The following is a 19,356-nucleotide window of genomic DNA, read 5'->3' on the forward strand; positions in this document are numbered from 1 at the left end:
TGATAATGTGAGGACTGTGTTGTAAGGAATCCATTGTGTTATACTTATAGATAATCTTGATTAAATCATCAAATCAAATAGGTTGAAACCAACCGCCTATTTTGACTTCTACGTTAGTCAGTTTGTCGATACATTTCTATAGCAGCGTTTTGACATAAACTCCTTCTTACATCTATCCACCAAAAACCTGATCAAATATTGTCAGCCATTAATAATCCCTATTTAGTGAACCGTAGTAAATTGTCGTTTTCATTCCATACCTCCTTTTTTATACATTAAAACAACCAACTGTGTTTTATCCCAGTACAAACTATGAGGGTGCTGATTTTTTAAACTTATGATTTTGATAACTTATCACTTAGGAAGAGAGGGTAAGGTCGATCGTTGAAGGAAAATATGGTTTTAATCTATTTTAGACAATATTCCTCTCTTTCTCACTATTGCACTATTGTATAGTCATTGAATATAATGTTGACATCCTTACTGTCAACATCTCTAAACCATTTCTTATGTCGCCTTAAAACATGAGAAGCTCGAGTTTAAATCCCGCATCCTTCCGTCTTACCCAGCACAGGACACACACTGACACACAAACCTGTGAGTTTGGCCTTCTTCATATAAATGCTATGTTGTTTAGAGGCTAGCTTCATTATGAAGCTTGCAGATCGATCACGAACAAGGACCGGTATCCTCTTCAAAATTAGTCCTGACGTGTGTTATTGTAATGAAGAAGAATGATAGGTGGCACGGGTATCGACATAACACATATACAGGGCGACTGGTGACGCATAGCCTGCGTTCACTTCGTCTCGTCGTTTAGGGATGCTATTTGTCTCAGACACGGGCTATTGAACTTTCAAAAGCTTTTATCATTTGCATACTAAATCAATGAGTATATGATAATCATATTTAATTCTTATTAGTACATGGCATCGAAGAGAGCCAATACAAGGCAAGGCTAAATCATAAGACTAACCGTCATTTGGTCATGGTTACTGACCTTGTTACTAGAATTGTCTTTTGGTCTTTTGATTTAGTCCAATATATATACTCTAGTACCATTTTTATCCTCTTCAAGTTATCTGTCCTTTTAATATCCGACATGCACTAATATTTCAACACGATTTTAACTAATGGAATCAGTCGCAGTATTTCACTGCGTATCTGAAATGTCTCTCCATACATATATGACATACATAACTTGTAGCCTATTTACCTGCTTTATCCATGATAATATGCTTGCTTCGACTAGCGTGTTACCGAGGAAAATGCATTGGGCGTGCAATTGTGTCTTCACATTCTGCAGTTTTACACTAGTATTGATTATGGGTCCGGACACATCGGATTTGGCTCCACACTGGCTGTTACTGTCCTTAGTGCTGAAGTAGTGGTGACTTCATGCAACCTATGTTCTGTTAGATATGTTACATTTCAGCTCTATTGAACTAAAAAATTCAAATATATGACAAACGGAAAGTTCCTCCTCCAAGCCAAGGTTGGTTCACTCACAACCTGCATTAAAATATCATAAGCCGAGAGAGAAATTAATAAACAAAAAGCACAAAAAAATACAATTTCTTAATTTTCAGGAAGTGCACCACCAATTTCTTCAACATGACTGCAAACTGAATTTATATTTCAAAGCAGATTTGGTTTTTGTCGCTAACGTATCGTTTTCCTCAAATGACTGCTTGTATTGTAATCATGATTGTGTATTTATTGAAGTTGTCCAGCGAAAAAGTTTACTACCGCCCACTTGTTTTGTTTTTCAAACACTTCACCTCGACTTAAAGTGACTTGAAAAATGCGTTCCTCCTTGAAGTACGGAAAAGCCAGTAACTATTAGCAACTCCCTCCTTGAACTCGTCACCATCTTGTCATATCCACTCCACTTTCAGGTCAGAAGACCAAGGACAGTTCCTACTTGAAAGGCCTAAAAGAACATTTTACTCTAAGCTGTTGACAACAACCTTTCCTCGCTATTATAGCTGGCTCGTTACTTGAGTGTCAGGCCACAGGATCGTCTGGCTGAGTGTTGGTGAAGTGACAGACGCCACTGCGGTGTAGTTCTCTCTGTCACCCGGCCGCGGGGTATGTACATCTGACTTGTGAAGTAGAAACAGTCCCATTAATACTGAACACTACTGGTCAATCATCATACTCTTAAGACAACGTCTTCCAGGGCTATAAAACACTGATGAAAACTTGTACTTCAGTTGATGTAAACGCGACGGTATCATCTGTACGGTACTGGCCTTGGCACCAAATGGCAAAATATGATAGTTGCCTGTGCACTTAAACATTAAGAATACCATTACCCTAGCACTTGAGATTAACAAATCCACCCGATGGGAAACGGCAGAGTGATAGTAGTGCAAGCTGAACTGACATTCAGGCAAACTATATCAAAATGTCATTCAGTATGCGGTTTTGGCGTTTATTCCTAAGTGCACAAGTTTTCCCCACAAAGAGCAGAACATTCCCATTGATATCAGTGTTGTCATTTTCCACATTTAAAAGGCCTATAGACATCCAGACCTCTCACTACTTTGTGTCTCTCAGTTGATGATACAGTAATCGAACGATTGCCCGCGCTAGTTTTACCCTTTTACACGGAGACTTGTAGATTAAGTGACAGATTTGGCATGACTTGTGATGTTGATTTTAACTTTATCTTTGACCGTTATTGTACATTGACCCTCTGTGTGGAACACTTTCAACACAAAAGTACGCCCCTGGGCGGTCTTCCCTTCCGTGAGCAGAGTAACAGGCTGCCATGCGACTAGACCTTGCGGCATGGTAGCGTGAACGTTACCAACACGGGCTTGTCGGGCTGAAAAGGTTTCGTCCCAGCCACAATTTGGAGGCGCCATCGCTGCCGTCTACTGATAGTCCACGGTGATAATGTCCCGCTGCAGAGTGTTGGGGCAGGAGAGTGTAAGTATCATCCTTGGGGGTCTACAGATATGACTTAAAAGGGATAGAGATGTTACCAAATCTGACGGACAAGTGTATGCCACAACGTTTTCAAAATATTTTCAAACTTGATAAACCGTTCTATATTTAATGCCTTAAATGTAATATCTTTTAAACTTGGTTATATGGACTGTTGTTATAATTCCATGCTCAAGTATTTTCATAATGATCAATACTTCGTGATTGATACATTATTAAACGAGGAAATCAAATAAGCTAAGGAAACGAAACTACATACTTGTTTAAAAAAATGTCACTTGCAAATGAAACCATTACGTCTACATACAACAACACTGATTGGCTGTTTCTCTTAATTATTAAGCGTACCTCATTTGCACCAGATTTTAAGGTATTTCTAGGTCACAGCTGGATATCGAGCGAATAAAACATAACGAATGAGCTGGAAGTTGTTTAAAAGGCAGGTTTGTGGTTGTGATAATTGAATGGGGGATCAGATAGAGAACATATAACGGGTGGGCACGCTAGAGCTTCGGTGGACATTAAACTACATTTCTACTAAGATCACAAAACTCACTAATCATTAAAACGTGGAACTATTCAGTAGCCATTGCCCCCAAACAAGAAGTCAACGCTGCCTCAGTAATGTACGTAGGGGCATCAGATAGATATATAGACCAGACATTACATTTTTTTACCCTTTCTTACGCTATCGTGTCTTTGTGTTCAATTGCCACTAGCTAGCCTTCAGGGATAAGTTTGCAAATAAAGTTTGGGTACTATAGGAACAGTTCTCATAATCAATCCAAGTTAATATATATTTTTACAATTCATGATTTTAACGACATGGCTGCTTTTTAACACCTTCCTATCACTTACATGAATGAAAACAATCACCATGTCATTGCTGTCTTTACAACACTATTTTATGACCATGAAATTTACCTTCGGCGGCGAGAAGTGCTGGCAATCATAAAAGTGATTTGATTTTATCTTCTATGGTAATATATATACGTTTCATCACTGAAAGTATGTTTTTTTGGTATACAGGATGTTGAATATCATTTATGCATGAAGAAAATGAATTGATAATGACAGTTTTATTTGCAAACTTATGTCCGAAAGCTAATTGCAAGGTAATACAGTATGTAAAGAAGTAACAAAATGTCTAGTCTGTTTATCTGATGTTCCTATGTACATCACTAAGGCGTTTGACTTCTTCTTTGGAGACAGTGGCTAATCATCCGGCATAGTCTCACGTCTTTAATGAGAATGGGTTTTGTGATTTTATTAGGGATGTGTTTCTAATTTTTGATTACACGTGTAGAAACTTGTCCGTTCTGGACTAGCATTCTGCTGCGTTCTTGACTTGCAGCTAGTCCGGCCCGTTTCTGGTGTGACACCAGACATTTTCTTGGCGGCCCCATCAGAAGTGAATCCCTTGTACGCTACTTGCCCTCTCCCACCCAGAAGTGAATGGCGCTTGAAGTGATTTAGCGGTGCATCCCGCTCCACTTAGGCGCCAGTACAGTGCCACCGGGTCCCCTGCTAGACGGTAGCGGCTTGACACGGGGGTGACACCGCTCCCAACACCGCTGTCACGCCGTGTAACTCATTACTCCGGCATTATCCGGCCGAAGCAAGCGTGTAATGGTTTTCCTATCTCCCCATTACGACGGGGGCTTCAGTACTACCGGATTTAAGGTGCACTCAACGATCGCTCAAAACCCGACGTTGTCACTTCTGACAGCCGAAAGGCCTTATCGCCCCCGAGCAGCCTCGGAAGAGCCGCAGAAAAATTTGGAAACTTGGCAAAAAGTGATGACAACCGGGTAGAATTTACGTCCGGAGTTATGACAACCACACCAAACAAAGCGCGCTGAAATTTGTTAGACCCTTTCTAATCCGCCGGACCAGGCAATTTGTCCCGTCCCTCCCTATCTGGGCTTTCCTATCATTAGGGGATTAAGGATTTATCATAGGAGGGAGAAGTTTTATGGTGAATGGATGGAAGTTGACCTGGCAAGGATTAACATGAGTTTCCTTCTAGATGGGACGACCGGGAGAGTCAGGGTCGTTTGGTCTACTGCGCTAAAAGCATGGATTTCTGAGAGGTGGGCCGGGACACAGTTAGTGCAGAATGCTAGAAAAGCTCATAAAACATTTCTAAAAAAAGATATATGAAAACTTTATGAAACTCGTCGTCTTCCAACAGTATGTGAATTGGTCGAAATAAACATACACGTGTAGGAGTAGAATCGGAATGATATATGAATGTCTTTTAAGACTACAAAGATACACATGACCAGCAATCGACATAAGGTGCAAAGTTACTATATATATGGTCTGCATGAAAAATTACTAAATAAAAGAGATATAACAACCAACCAACTACGAAGGATAGAAAGTGTGCACAAAGCAGCTAAATACCCAGTTACACGAATGCTCGGCTTATAAAGACTGTTTAAGGCATCTACCTTATCTACTGTACTGTAACAAGCAGAATATCCAGCAAAAAGTGGCCCTTCAATAAACGGTACTAGTACTAGTAGACAGATACGAGAAGTAAAAGAAGGACAGAATTGGAAATCATTTTGGCCAGTGGTTATATTGTGGAATCTTCCTGTTTCTATGTTTGATTTATGACTGCTGACTCTTGACTGTACCAAAGTTATCTATATCATAAAGGTATGTGCGTTGCAGCGCAAAGTAAAAGTCTGGCATGTTACGAATATCTACGAATAGAAAATACATTTGTCAAAATAACCATGACACGAATCTAATGTAACCCAGCAGAGCAAACTGGTTTATGTCATTCATGTCGATAGTAAACTTTTGTTAGGATCATTCTCACTCTCTCCCACCACCACAAGTCCGGCTACAGAGGACAGAGTTATCTATCAAAACATGTCATACAAAGTAATACCGCCAACCAGATTGAGGAAAGTGGAATTAATCCAAAATATCGTCTGTCTGGGGGGCAGGAAGGGCGTCGGAGGTGCTCCGAGGAGCACTCACAATCCGATGATCCCGCCCAATTTCCATTTTGATAGGCTGGGAGAAGTCAGAATTTCATGATACCGCCAACATGGCCTCTTTCCGCAGATTGAACCAACTGAGACGCTTAAATCAAACCGTCGCTTCGGGTCATCGTGACGACGTCTGCGGGAGAACGATCCAGACGTCACGGGCGAAATTCGGAGGGACACGGGATCAAATATGTCGCCTGACCCAAACCTAATCCATTTTCTGTCTACGGTTATTCTTTAGAGACGCCAGCTCTGGAAGGTCTAGACCGGCCATCTGTTCAGATTTACTTCTAGTGTAAAGTGTGAACGGAAAATGATTATGATTTCAAAATACCAACATGCTTATGGTAAGGGTAAAGGGGACAATATAATAGTGCAGTCGTAGATTTTTAACATCAGCTCCGAGAATGTCAATCACAATGCCCACCCTACTGACAGGCAGTCTTAATACTGCTAATTGTACCAACACCATGAGAAGCACACACATACATCTCTACACAGTGGAATTTTTTTACCCAAACATTGTCAATTCATTTATATTACCTGCATTAGATATTTGGTGTCTTTGGAGAGTTAGTTATTGAACTAGATTTAAGAGAGAAAACATTTTAGTCAATTTGTTTAAACGTTAGACACGAAGTGATGTATCCACACGTATCCACCAGTCCAGTGCCTTAGGCCGGCGCCACTCTTCTTCTGTCTCGTCTGACCCCGTGATCTCCCGTGAGCCTCCTCTGCTTCCGGTGGTCTTCTCGCGTAATCTCGGGAGATCTGGTGATCGGCAGCAGCCTTAATCGAGTCTGAAGAAGACAAACTCATTGACTTCTTCTACGAAGAGTCGTGTGACACTTGACCTTTGCATTACAATGAGAGCTACTGTAAAAATCTACAATGTAGTCAAAATGCCTTCTTTCTTGTATTTTCTCCTAAGGCCACAGCAAGTAATCTTTATGGATGACATCAGCGCGCGCATTGATTTTGGAAAAAAAAGAAACAAGAAGTTTTGTTGCCCTCCGACTGTGGTCAACAAGCCGAAAAAGGGTTATATGCCACAAACGCCTATCAGTTCTGTCTCAAAATGCCCTAAATGCCCATTTTCAAAGTTGTTTCAGTGACTTGAGGCAAAATTGCTCGCCTTTGATGGCAAGTGTTGACAGTCTAAGGTGTTCCATCGTATGTAGTACTCGTAGCTGCCCATGATGGTACGACAATCTCTTTTTTTACAATAATATTGTTCAAGTTAATGTATACACATTTAGAAGGACAGGTAATACTGTTGAATGTAGGAATAAAACATGATATATCATGTTTTACCTCAATTGTTGTTACAAAGTTTATGATCTCAAAGTGTGGAAATGTAGAAATCTTGTTTTGTTTTTGCCCGCCTTGCTTTTTCGCCCTATCGCATTAGATTTGGAGCCTGTGGATGATGTCATCCCAAAAATTACTTGCTGTGGCCTAATATGCCTTCCAAATGTAGGCAGAACGTTTTACATTGATTTGTTATTGTATGTCAAAAGGAAAAAAAAAACGTTTCAAGTCTTTTTACAATAGGGGTTATTGCCTCCCTCGTTATTACTTCTACATCCTGTAATATTTACTGCCAGCTTATCAATACAATACTTATTTCTCTATTGCAAGCAGTTGTCATCCCATATAGTCTGCCCTGTATGGACGGTTTATCCGTCGGTACAATATAGGAAGTAGCGTCATAATATCAGTCTATATTGATAGAATATCAGCCAAAATGGGACAATAGTGTACATGTCTAAAAGCTAGAAATTCCAAATTATTGTAGAAGCATATATTCGCACCCCACACTAAATAGCCTTGAGAGGTAGATTAGTCTCATAGTATGTAGCAGTAGCATTATATAGCAGTATCTGCCATACACTGTACCTTGTGTAGTTGTTGTGCGAAAAGTTTATCATCTTTACAGCAAATTACTATTTTACAAAAGAACGAGTTTAGGAAGACCAGTATTAAAGCGTCTGTCTCAATATCCCCGCCACATTGGCAGTCTTACCTGGAGGACATGCCCGTAGCTTCTTCATTGCCTCTAAGGAGGAGTCCAGAGAATGGATGCCGTTAATCTTATAAACCATTTAATGCCTTGTGTAAGCTGATGAGGATAAAGATACCGGCTCCCACGTGGACCATTACCTAACGCCTGTTGAGCGTGATGTGCCAAATAAAAAGATGGATGGGTAACACACAGCGCCTTGGGTCCTGTGGTGAGTGGGGATGTAAAGGCGACTTATAACGTATCAAAGTCTTTCTGTTGTGTGTTAAAAGACTTATGTGATATGGTATTTGTAGAGAACAAATAAAAGTATGACTGTCATTGTTATATGGGAAGTACTAATGGTTTCGCGATAGCATTTGTGGACCAGACGTGCTCGAAACTAACTAGTTGTAGCAAGCCCTAAGTGGCTTATCCCCAGTGTCTTGCATTACGTTAACTGTGTCCTATCACTAGTCTGCGGTTACAAAATATCACAAACCCCCTTCCCATCAAACACGCACGCACGTATACAGAAGACAAAGTTTTGAGACTCAGTCTTGCATTGTGTCAGCCAACGGTGGTGGTTTTAAAAAAAGGGACATTTAATGAAGGGTTGGAAGCGAATGGTTGCCACGATTTAAAGACAGTATTTATTTTATTTTTGGTCCGCTGGTATGTCTTTGTGTCGAACTGGACTGCATTAAACACAGATACACCAATAAATTCCCGCCGCGAGCGTCGGGCTCTCATCCCAACATCAGGACCCGCGAGCGGGCACACAGACCGGCGTATCCACGGTAGATCTAACAGATTGCCAGTTCTCACTTAAGTGGTGACAAATCGATAAAAACTCTCGAGCTCTAGCCGTCCGGTTTGAATATTGATATCTCACCCATCGGGACTTTGTTTGACATATTGTCACTTTTTATAATGAAATACCATGCGATAGATGTCATCGACCGGGTTTTGTTCGATGTACGCACCAAGTTTTCAAAACCAAAATTTAGCTAATGCTGAAAATTGTCATTCGTTTCAAACTTCTTTCAAAAAAGTCTTTTATGCTGAAATGTGTACTTTTTACTTGTTTTATGCCGTGAATGAGATCTATAACGCGGTTTATTTACAGTCACCTTTACGTCCATGAACGGAGACACTAAAAGAAAGTTACACGTAGGTCAAAGGTCCCACAAAAGGTTATCTCAATTTCCTGCTATCCTTATGTCTGCATGTCTGTATCCTTATGAGAGAGTCGCCGGTAGGAAAATGCATACAAACACAATAATCAGCGAGAAATTCACAATAACGAATAAACTAATATATATATATATATTTTAAAACAATAAACATATCACGGAGTTTTGAGATCTTCAATTTCTTGCTTCGTTTTGTCTTGTTTATCAACAACATGGCTGCCGGTCCCACCCCTCTCACCTCCAAGACGCTGTGGCCGTGACCCCACACAATAACACCGCTCTGCGCATGTCACGCCGTGAAATTGACACAGACGTATTCCCAGCTGGGGGTCACGTGGTCCAGCTGACATAACCACCTGTATCCGTGACCTCTGACATCAGACAGTGGGTGGCATCACCATCAAAGCTTTCAACACCAATAATTTTCCAGCTCTTCATTTACCCGTTTAAATCTCATTGAAGCTGAATGAAAATGACTTTTACTATCCTCAAAAAGCAAAGCATATACAAAGTCTATTGCATGAAGGTTACATAGGAAAGATTTCCCACCTTGTCAATATTTGAAATTTCTGAAGAAAGCAATTTGCCACTGCACTTGTCCCAAACATCGACGCAACTAGTGCTCCCAATACTACTCATAAACTTTCCCAACGACCTCATCTCCGTTTTACAAGCACACAGTTTATCAATATCATAGCTCTTGAACTCTTGCTCACAATCAGGCTGAAGTATTTGAATTTGAGTCCATATCTCGGTATGTAGAGCACAAGGTCCCATGAAAGAGGTGTAAAAGTAACGTAAAACCACATCACAACAAAACATTGAGCTCTCCTTTCCGTATACTAGTAATTGGAGTGGCACATGGGGGGCGGGGAGGGGGGCGGCAAGTCGCCTCCGGTCACAACCCGGGGTCTGACGGCCAACCTCCTGCTTTTTGGCTCGGAAACAAAGACACCGGGAGGTGTTGTGGGATGGATGGGGGCACAGATCGCTTCTGACAGCTCTTTTGAAGTGTTCCTGGCAAAAAGCGACAAAACGTGGCTGGAACGACGATGTGATTCATTTGTATATCTACTCCTCTTTGCATCTCCATAGGACATAGGACAAATGCACTTGATTCATGAACAAATATATCCATTTTGTATCTAAAAAAGAGCCATGTTTGAACGTTTCGACATATCCGACACCATATTGTACCTCTTGACACAGATTGGCCTGTAGTCATGGCAACGCATTGATGTAATTGAGTTTGCTACGCTTTGGCAAAGGAACGCCTGGCACTTTTGGCAATACTTGTGACACTCTAGTATTCTCCTTGTACTCAATCTTACGCGCCCCACAAAATCAATTTGATAAACTTGTAGATAATCTGACTGATAAGTCCGCTTTCCTTTGATATCTCTGAAATTGATTCTACAGATACGTTATTAATTTTTTTCATTAATCCTATTTCAATATTGAGATTTACCTCGTTTGTGGAAGGATTGCCATAACAGGTGACTATGGCTTTTTCAAGATGTCAACCCGGGGGACCAGACTGTACGGTTTGATCCACTCATACCAGGAAGGGACCCTGCTCTTCTCGATACTGTGGTGGGATCTTTTACGTGTACAAGGTGTGGTTCTCCTCAAGTACAGGATCACGTCCCATCCGAGAAGACGTCCCTAACTGAAGCTAGGTACTCATTTCCACTTGAGTCGAGTGAGGAAATAGGTGTAAAGTGCCTTTCACTAGGGCACAATGCAGGGGCTATTAGCATCGTGATTTCAATATTTTACATCCCCAAGGTCTGTTAACGTTTTTGTGATAAATTGAAGAACTAGACCTCTATGTGATGTTTATCACTTGAACATTGAGTGGAAATGAATTTCCTGCAAAATAAAGATTTGAAATTTTGATTTTAGAGTGGCTATAACAGCAGAGACAACATCAGATGCACGCCGTGCCCTTGGTAGGTCACTTCAAAGTGACATTCACGCCGAAATGACATCTCGCGCCGGAGAGATGTGCTGACCCTCCCGCGCGCACTGCCGAGGTGACCGCCTGGGTCCGGTCCCTCGTCGCACATTTTCCACGCCTTCTTACGCCGTGAGTTAATTAAGATCTATTCCATTACACGGTCTGAATAACTCACAGCGTGCGCACTTCTCGAAAAGGTACCTCTTAGAGTCCCGCTCTCGAGGTGAAAGAAACCGTCCAAACTCGCGTGACCAAGTGGAATTTTCCATCCATTGTGGCGGGCTGGCCCGTGCAGCTGTACGGAACCTTTTCGCTGTCTCTCCATCCAAAAGGACGGTTCCAACTCTAAAGTCCAGGAGTGGGGAGGGGGTCTCTCTCGCCACCGTTCTGGCCAAATGCGCGATTTCACGCGAACACCTCACTGAATACTAGCACATATGTTCATACATAGATTTTTAGACGTTTCCCAGACGCCTTTCTGACCAAAAATTAAAAAGAAAACTTCACTAGGATCGACCCGAACTTACTTTTTCTTTTCAGTAAAGTACACTGTAGATGAGGTAGCATATGCTGTGAGCAAACAACGTAGTGTCTTTGACTCGGTGTTTGCAGAGGGGCGAAGCGACCACTTTGCAGGGCAAATGCTCTATGTTCTGTTCACACAAAAGCTCGCATTCTGGCCTTGATTCTGTAAGCCGTCCAAACAAAAGGGCTTAGGGAAGGACTACAACCGACGGACCACAAAGGGGGGAAAATAGAATACAAAATACATGAAAAAAGCAAAGTTTTTGCTTTGTGTGTTCTGTCGACGATACCAGCTGCCTTAGCAACTGTACGGGGCTGGAAGAACGTCTGGACAAGAGCAACAACAACCGTGTGGATATGAAGACGGAGCCGAACATCGTCTAAAATAACTTTGACGGGAGATTGCTTGGCTCCCCGGAGTGCTGTAGTGAATTATTTGCACGGTTTGCAGCCATGCCTAATGCGTTTTTCATGGGCTCGGCAAGTGCATTTCGCAAGTCTTTCTTTCCACCAATCTCCACAGGGACGGCTAGGAACTTCACTTGGCTTCTACCAGGCACCAGTACACGCCTTTGCCCTCTTCCCATATTCCCCTTCCGCCAAGCGTCCTGCGTAGAACCTAATCCCACCGCTGCATTTATTTTCTACTTCCCACCAAATTTCCCTCTACTAGCCCGCGGCGTAGTTCTAACGTTGACTACATTACGTACGTAATCGATGTTTGATTACGAAAACATTCGCAATTCGTACGTACAATTGATAGAATAAAATGACTCCTTTTCAGAAGTAGCGAAGTGATATATAAAACTGTATCGGTAACAATATAATGTAGCCGAGAAAGAAAAAGTTATCCGTCGACAGTTGAGGTATTGAGTTATTGTCGCCGGCATTGAAATTGATAATTTCATGCATGGGTTTTTTGGCTAAATCTGCTCAGTGAGTCGAGTCTTCCGTATCTCGTGTCGGCAGCCGCTGGTGTAGTCCCCGCTACTGAATACCAGCGCAACCTTATCTGGTCATATTAGATCATAGGGCGGAATAAATCGCATTTGTCGGGCTTGATCCGATATTTTTCCCGCTACGGTGAGTCGCCATACCTTGCGGTTGCGTCCGGTGACTCGTATGCGATATCGCCCGGCCCGTATTGCCTTTTTCACGGGGAGGGAGATCCATTCGCCTCGGCCGATAGAATCGCTGCACGGCGCGGCGTGCCCGTGTAACATTCAATAACCCGCGTCTGCTTTGTCCTCTTAATCACTTACGTATGCGCACTTTATACTCCTTTGATTACCGGTGTGAATGGAGCAAGAGAAATATTAGTATCAGTCCTGAAAAAGCTTTTTACCCCGGCCCATCTGCCTTGTGTATTTGCTGGGTCCCCGTGCGCAGCGGGCACCTTTCAAAGGCGTCGCCTAAATTGAGGAGAACATATGAGTCTGTCAACGGTGAAAATGAATGCCCTCTATTTCGCATAGCGCCCGTAATAGACCTAAATTGACCGTTTTTGTACACTTAACAACGCTGAGATCTCCCTTAATAGTAGGGCCCTGGTTGATTCCTATCCTATTTTCCGATTTGCCTCTATCAGATACTGTCTGCCCACATGATTGTCCATCAGTCCGTAAATGATACACGTGGAATGAGCAACTAAAAAGCGGGACAGACAAGATACCGCGGGCGCCCTCGTTATTCTGTAGTTCCCGGGAATCATTTTCATCGTCTGCTCGAATCTGCACAAAAGAGAAGAGACGAGCCGTCGGGAGAGCAGTCTAGCGTTTACTAAATGCTCTCACGCGCTGGTGTACAAATTTCCGATAGCACTTCATTACATGTTGCAATTATTTATCGAGCTGCTCCTGATTCCAGTCTAGCGGCATCCGGGGGATATCCTGTACAATATTGGAGATCCTTCCAAATTACCTAAAGCTTCGGCCGCGTGATGAAAAAATCTATACTCAGCCCTATAGGTTGTGAAGGTGTGATAGGAGAGTCTTTGATTGGGCGGCTGGGTGGCACCGCCGGATACAGCTTGGCTCGCAAATTTAATGGCGCCTCTTCTGAACCGGAGCCCACCAAAGGTCAAAAAAGTCGATGAGACGAAGAGCACCTCTTGGAGACTTTGAAAGTTAAAAGGCATGAAACCAACGCGTCGCTGGTAATAGAGAAGCTTTCTAGGGGCAAAGGAAAATAGCGTTATTACATTGACTACTTGTTCTGTTTAATCCTGGTTATGAGTGGAAGGTTAGACAGGTTGTTAGGAGGGAGGCAGACTTTGTCGGTAAGGTTCTCCGCCACTCTGTGGACACCGCCACGTCACATGTTGTACTCTATGGAGACAAATTCAGACCTTAATGTCAATAAGCGTTTCTAATAGGCACGGAACCGATCAAACTTTCTCGCGAAATGAAAGCAAATTGAGGCGTAATCCGCGCCCACTCTAGGGGCAATAAATTCTCACCGGCGGATCTAGGTGTGCGTAATGATATGGAATTATATTGGATTCGCCATATGCTATCTTTGCATTTAGGTTGATAGCTTCTCTTCCCATTGTATGCAGGGTGTATAATCTTCAGCTGTTTATGGGGGTGTTTGCAAATGCGTACGGGTCTGGCGGGGTGGCTTCGCACTGGCCAATGGGATAAGTGAAATTTATCCGTCTGTCACCGAGGTAATTAATTGGGAGGCACGATTGGCTGACATAGCGGGAAACTGACAGGCGCAAATCCCGCCGCGGTATCAGACAATGTAACCGTATTTCTGATAGCCCACAGATATGTGCAGCATATTTAAGGCGGATGAGACGCGGTTCTGACATGTTTTATTGAAAGCAGGCCCGGGTGAAGTCGGACCGTAGCAGCCGCTAATCTTGACTAAGGGCCCGTTTTATTGGCGTTGCACCACACGATGGACGCAGGCGGGGATGGTCTTTTCGGCGAGGAGACAGCCTTTAGAAACGTCGAGCACAGCCAGCTAGAACGTCTGCATCCGACGGGTCGACCGAACGACTGCGCGGGCGATTTGACGCCTGGCGCCGAGGGCGGCGGTAGCCGCGATCGGGAGGAAGAAGCTTGCGTCTCGCCGACCGGTGGAAGGTTGTCAGACAGTTACCCGGAGGACCAAGAACTAGACGGACACGACAGTTCCGCCTCGGGCGTAGACCAAGCCCCTCCCGACGGTAAACAGAAGAAGTCCCGTAAGGTTCCCGTCAGACTCGGCATAAACGCCCGCGAGCGACGAAGGATGCACGACTTGAACGATGCTTTAGACGAACTCCGCTCCGTCATACCATACGCGCACAGCCCCTCCGTCCGGAAGCTCTCCAAAATCGCAACCCTACTACTGGCCAAGAACTACATCTTAATGCAGGCTAACGCCTTGGAGGAAATGAGGAGACTTGTCGCTTATCTAAACCACAACCTGCAGGCTGCCATGTCCTGTTACGACGGAGCGTTCACCCCGACCACGCCGTACCCGTCAGCCAACCTCCCTACCCCGGACACTAAGTGCATGTTGTACCCGCCGCCCAGCTCGATGTCCTACCAGGTCCAGCGCCCCTCACCGGCGGCTCTCTGCAAGGAGTGCGGCGACAAGTAGCAGCGGTCACCGCCCAGGACCCCGCCAGCCATCCGATGCCAGTCAGGAAGCATGACAACGGTGGAGGTAGCAGATAATTTCCACACTGACTGCATAATTCATCAAGACTTTAACACCTTGTAGCTGCCTAGATTTATTTTCCTAGGTCAATGTCCTATATTTTCCGTGCTTGGTGTACATGTGTGTGCGGTGCATATGCTATATAGTCCTTCATCAGCTTGCTATCTCGTTATGTGGACGCCTCTCCTGAATTCTTAATAGAGCAGTTAAAAGTTATGTGTTACAACTTAGGATAGACTCAGAGTCCAAGTCTTTATAGCAATTTAAGATATTGACTATCGGAAGTAAAAATGTCGACTCTTACGTTTTGTGTCAGGAAGACGAATAGGCGGAGACAAAAAGATGCCTCCCGCCATTGATTTCCTGTACTGGAGTGACAGTTGAGGAAATAGGCTGGATTATTTTTGATTACTTTGCCAGGTCTAGGAAATCACGCTACTACATCATAGCTGGAAACGCCGGCCGAAACCTGATTCCAATTTTACTACCAGATTTACCGGGGGTTTTCTGAGCTCTAAAATTACGTGAGATATCACGCAACGGGATGCGTACGTTGTAATATGATACATCCCACAAAGCAAAGTTTTGAGAACGTCTACTTTCAGCAAAATTGTTGTTTTTTGTAAGGATTACATTCATGAAGATTTTGTGACATCGCAAGTCTTTTCCACGACTATTCTTGTGTGTATTTCTCCAAATTTCGTATCCGGAAATACTTCAGCACTTAATTTCTCAAATACTACACAGATCTAGTCATGTTTGCGTTTATCTGGATGGAATGAGTCGTTTGTTAAGTGTTATTGTGGTGCATGCGTCAAGTGAGGGTTTTATAAGCAATTACGAAAGGTGCCGCCGTAGCGCCAACCAACAATTACATATGACGACATCATTTTCGTACAAGATCGTAATCATTATGTATCATGCGTACCACCTTTCAGAAGTGATCAACTGTGTGTACCCTAAATTATTGACAACCTTATACCGCGGTATTAGGCCGACTTATGCAAATATATCCTCCGAGAGAACTTTTCTGATTATAGATATTTTTTCGTTACACGGCCCCAGGCGTTGAACTATTTCATATTCATTAGCGCCATCTGTGCTCCAATTTGGTTAAAATCTTGCACCTATTGTCCTCCACAGGGATATGTACTTACGTTAGACACCCTATAGGACTGTTCCTACCTATCCCAACTCTTGTCCGTGCTTGATACGAGATTTAGGCGGTCAGAACTTGTGTTATTGTGGAAATGAGTGCACCCTATGTGAAGAACTGGTCTAAGTGAGAGGTTAGCGCCACGCGTTCGACCTTATAATGTATTGTGTACAAAGCCATATATCTGTAATAAAATTACAACACCAGAGTATATATCTCGTGTGCGGGGCTTGCCTGTTGTCATGATGCATGGCGGCGTTAACCGTCTCCCTTCTATCGAGTAATGACGGGGTTTTTACGGGGACGACAAGCGGCCCGCCAAACTCCCGGGATTTTAATTTGTTGGCAGTATCCTCCGCGGCTTAGCTTGCTATTGCTGACTTATTGGTTTAGGTCCCTCCAAACGCGTAAGATCAATCTCCCACGGGTCGAGCCTTTCAAATGTAAAGCGGGGTTGCTTAAAAATCAATGGGTCGGTGTCGGAGAGGAGAGCAGTCACATTGGATGTAATTAACAAGAATCGATTGGACGCTTTTGCGGGGAGGATTGGAAAATCTGAGATGAATTTTATTACCGGGTGGTTATCGCGCCTGTCAATGGTGGGAGTGACAAGCTGTGTAGTGAGGTGGGATAAAGAGGTCAACGGACTCAGGACGGTGGGCGCGAACAGGGTGGAACGGGGAGGGGGGTTCAGGGTGGGAGGGGGTTCAGGGTGGGAGGGGGGTTCAGGGTGGGAGGGGATGGAGAAGCCAAGGCTCGGGAAACAAGGCAGGTAGATAAGGATTACCTTTTCTTTTATTCAGATTTCGGCTGAACTGATGCAGCGAATACAGTTTAACGATGTAAAGCTGAAATGGCTCGGGACCGGGGCTGTCTCAGGGACCCGTCCCTCTGTTTGCTTGTGGGGAAGGGACGTTTAGTTCGCCCGATTTTACTCAAGGAAAATTACTTCTGAAAATGCGTGAGACACTGTTGGAATTCAGACGTCAGAATTTTTTAATGGCCTTGCCAGCGGTTGACTTATGATAAAAGCTAAGGTCGGTGGGTTATTTCCAGGGTCGGTCGGCAAAAAATACTGCAAAGAAATAAATTAACAGTCTTCCGAAGGCTTTCAAAATGGCTTTTATCATTATCGTATTCTGAGTTTATGAAAACGTTATAAACAAAGTTCAAAGAAAACACATGGCCGCACTTCAGCTAAATCACGGTAATTTTAGGTACATAGATGTGTATGGTTCCGGTAAATATTTGAAAGTCTGATACTAATAATGATAGGGTTTATGACCCTTTGAAATCACGATTTTATGACGTATCTAAAGTTTTTGTCAAAACTGAAGCTAAGAAATACCTGCTGTACCAACATATAGCATGGCCAGTAACAGTTTTATTTGGTTAAATGCCGGCGCGGCTATGGTTTTAATACAAACCAATATAACTGTTGACGAGTTTTACTTCATGTAGTGTTCGCGAAAACGTCATCATCCTGCAAATGTGGTTTAGGAAGAAATAGAAATAAATAAAACAGTGACCTTCTCGTCTTCCTTTCATTACCGGAAAATTGACATCCCTGGAATACAGACGAAATTAGAGGAGATCACGAGTAGCTGGTTGGGAAAGATGAAGAGCGTGCAATGCCCCACGGGACGGAATCGTTTAACGGGGGAAACGGGGTAATAAGACATGTCTGAACGGGGTAATAGGAGAGCCATTTGCTTTGAATGTTAACTCAAGGTTAGCTAGGGGAGGGAGCCCGCCGGAGAGAGACAAGGCGCCTCCACCCATGAAATTGAAAGCGAGTTCCCTGGCGCTGCAAACTGACAAAAACCGCACAGAAAGGGGATCGTCTACGTCAGGTTAGAGATATCAAACCTCCCCTTCCTAAAGGACGCGCAAAGATTTAACGGGACATCTGTGTAGTACTGTGACACCACAGTACCGCGGAAGGAAAATCAGCATAGATTAAACATATGTCTAAAATGGGCAGTGAAATCAACTTTATTGCATTACAATTATAACGGATACAATGTACTGCAAGGTGGTAAACATAACTATAAAACTGGTCTAATATCTACACTTAGTCTATGTTTCACAGTGAACAGGAACTACATACCAAAGCATATAATAATCGGAAAAGGAGACCTTTGCGTACATTATAACTATAGCATACCAATTACTATGGAATCAAACCAGTGGGCACATTGATGAGTAACGCTAAAAATAGAAATGGAACTCTGAAGAAAATTTTTGTATTTTGTCAAAAATCATGCCCCCTGGTCATACTAGAAAAGCATGAAGACATTTAGCGATGATAAATAGACATTAGTCAGTATATGTAATGGATCATATACGTGTAAGTGTTAATTGTCGATGTTGCAGTGTCCCGACATTGCTGAGTTTAAGACTTGGCTAGTCGGTACTTGGTCGTGAAAAGGACAGAGGCCAGACCTATACTTCATTACCAGGTATCGGAAACAATGATATCCGGACGTACCAGCCGAATATGATCCAAAGATTACCTTCGATCTAATAACATTTTGCATGCATAATTCGGCCGGGTCCGCGCGGGACGCAGCTGCACAGGCCGCGCAACAATTAAATTCCCGGAAAATATCGATGTAGACTGGCATTTTTCGCAAATGTGTGCGTTAGGGACTCAGGAGAGCCGCAAATTCAATCAGTCGTGCATTGAAGCTGTCAAGTGAGGAACAATTGGAAAATATGTTTGGAAAATTAAGTGCGTTCGACACGATATTGCTTATTTTCATGAGGCGTGAGTCTTGGGCCGGTGTCAACATCGTACGATGTGTGGGACAAGCGGACCTGTCCTGGACTCACGACATACAGAGTCATGCCAGGTACCTGTAACTCTGGCCTAATGACAAATGATATTTCGTGATATT

General features: G+C 43.3%; 1 protein-coding gene across 1 annotated transcript; it reads left to right on the forward strand.

Moving 5' to 3' along the window:
* Positions 1-14,433: 14,433 nt before the first annotated feature.
* On the forward strand, positions 14,434-16,659 carry LOC109485868 (class E basic helix-loop-helix protein 23-like). Its single transcript, XM_019789539.1, has one exon. The coding sequence runs from the start codon at positions 14,551-14,553 to the stop codon at positions 15,238-15,240; it is 690 nt and encodes a 229-aa protein (XP_019645098.1). The 5' UTR covers positions 14,434-14,550; the 3' UTR covers positions 15,241-16,659.
* Positions 16,660-19,356: the final 2,697 nt, after the last annotated feature.

This window comes from Branchiostoma belcheri, unplaced genomic scaffold, assembly GCF_001625305.1.
Source record: "Branchiostoma belcheri isolate BF01 breed outbred unplaced genomic scaffold, Haploidv18h27 scaffold79, whole genome shotgun sequence".
NCBI classification, from domain to species: Eukaryota; Metazoa; Chordata; class Leptocardii; order Amphioxiformes; family Branchiostomatidae; genus Branchiostoma; species Branchiostoma belcheri.

Coding starts and splice junctions, on each gene's coding strand:
- LOC109485868 (XM_019789539.1), top strand. CDS start 14,551: ATGGACGCAGGCGGGGATGGTCTTTTCGGCGAGGAGACAGCCTTTAGA.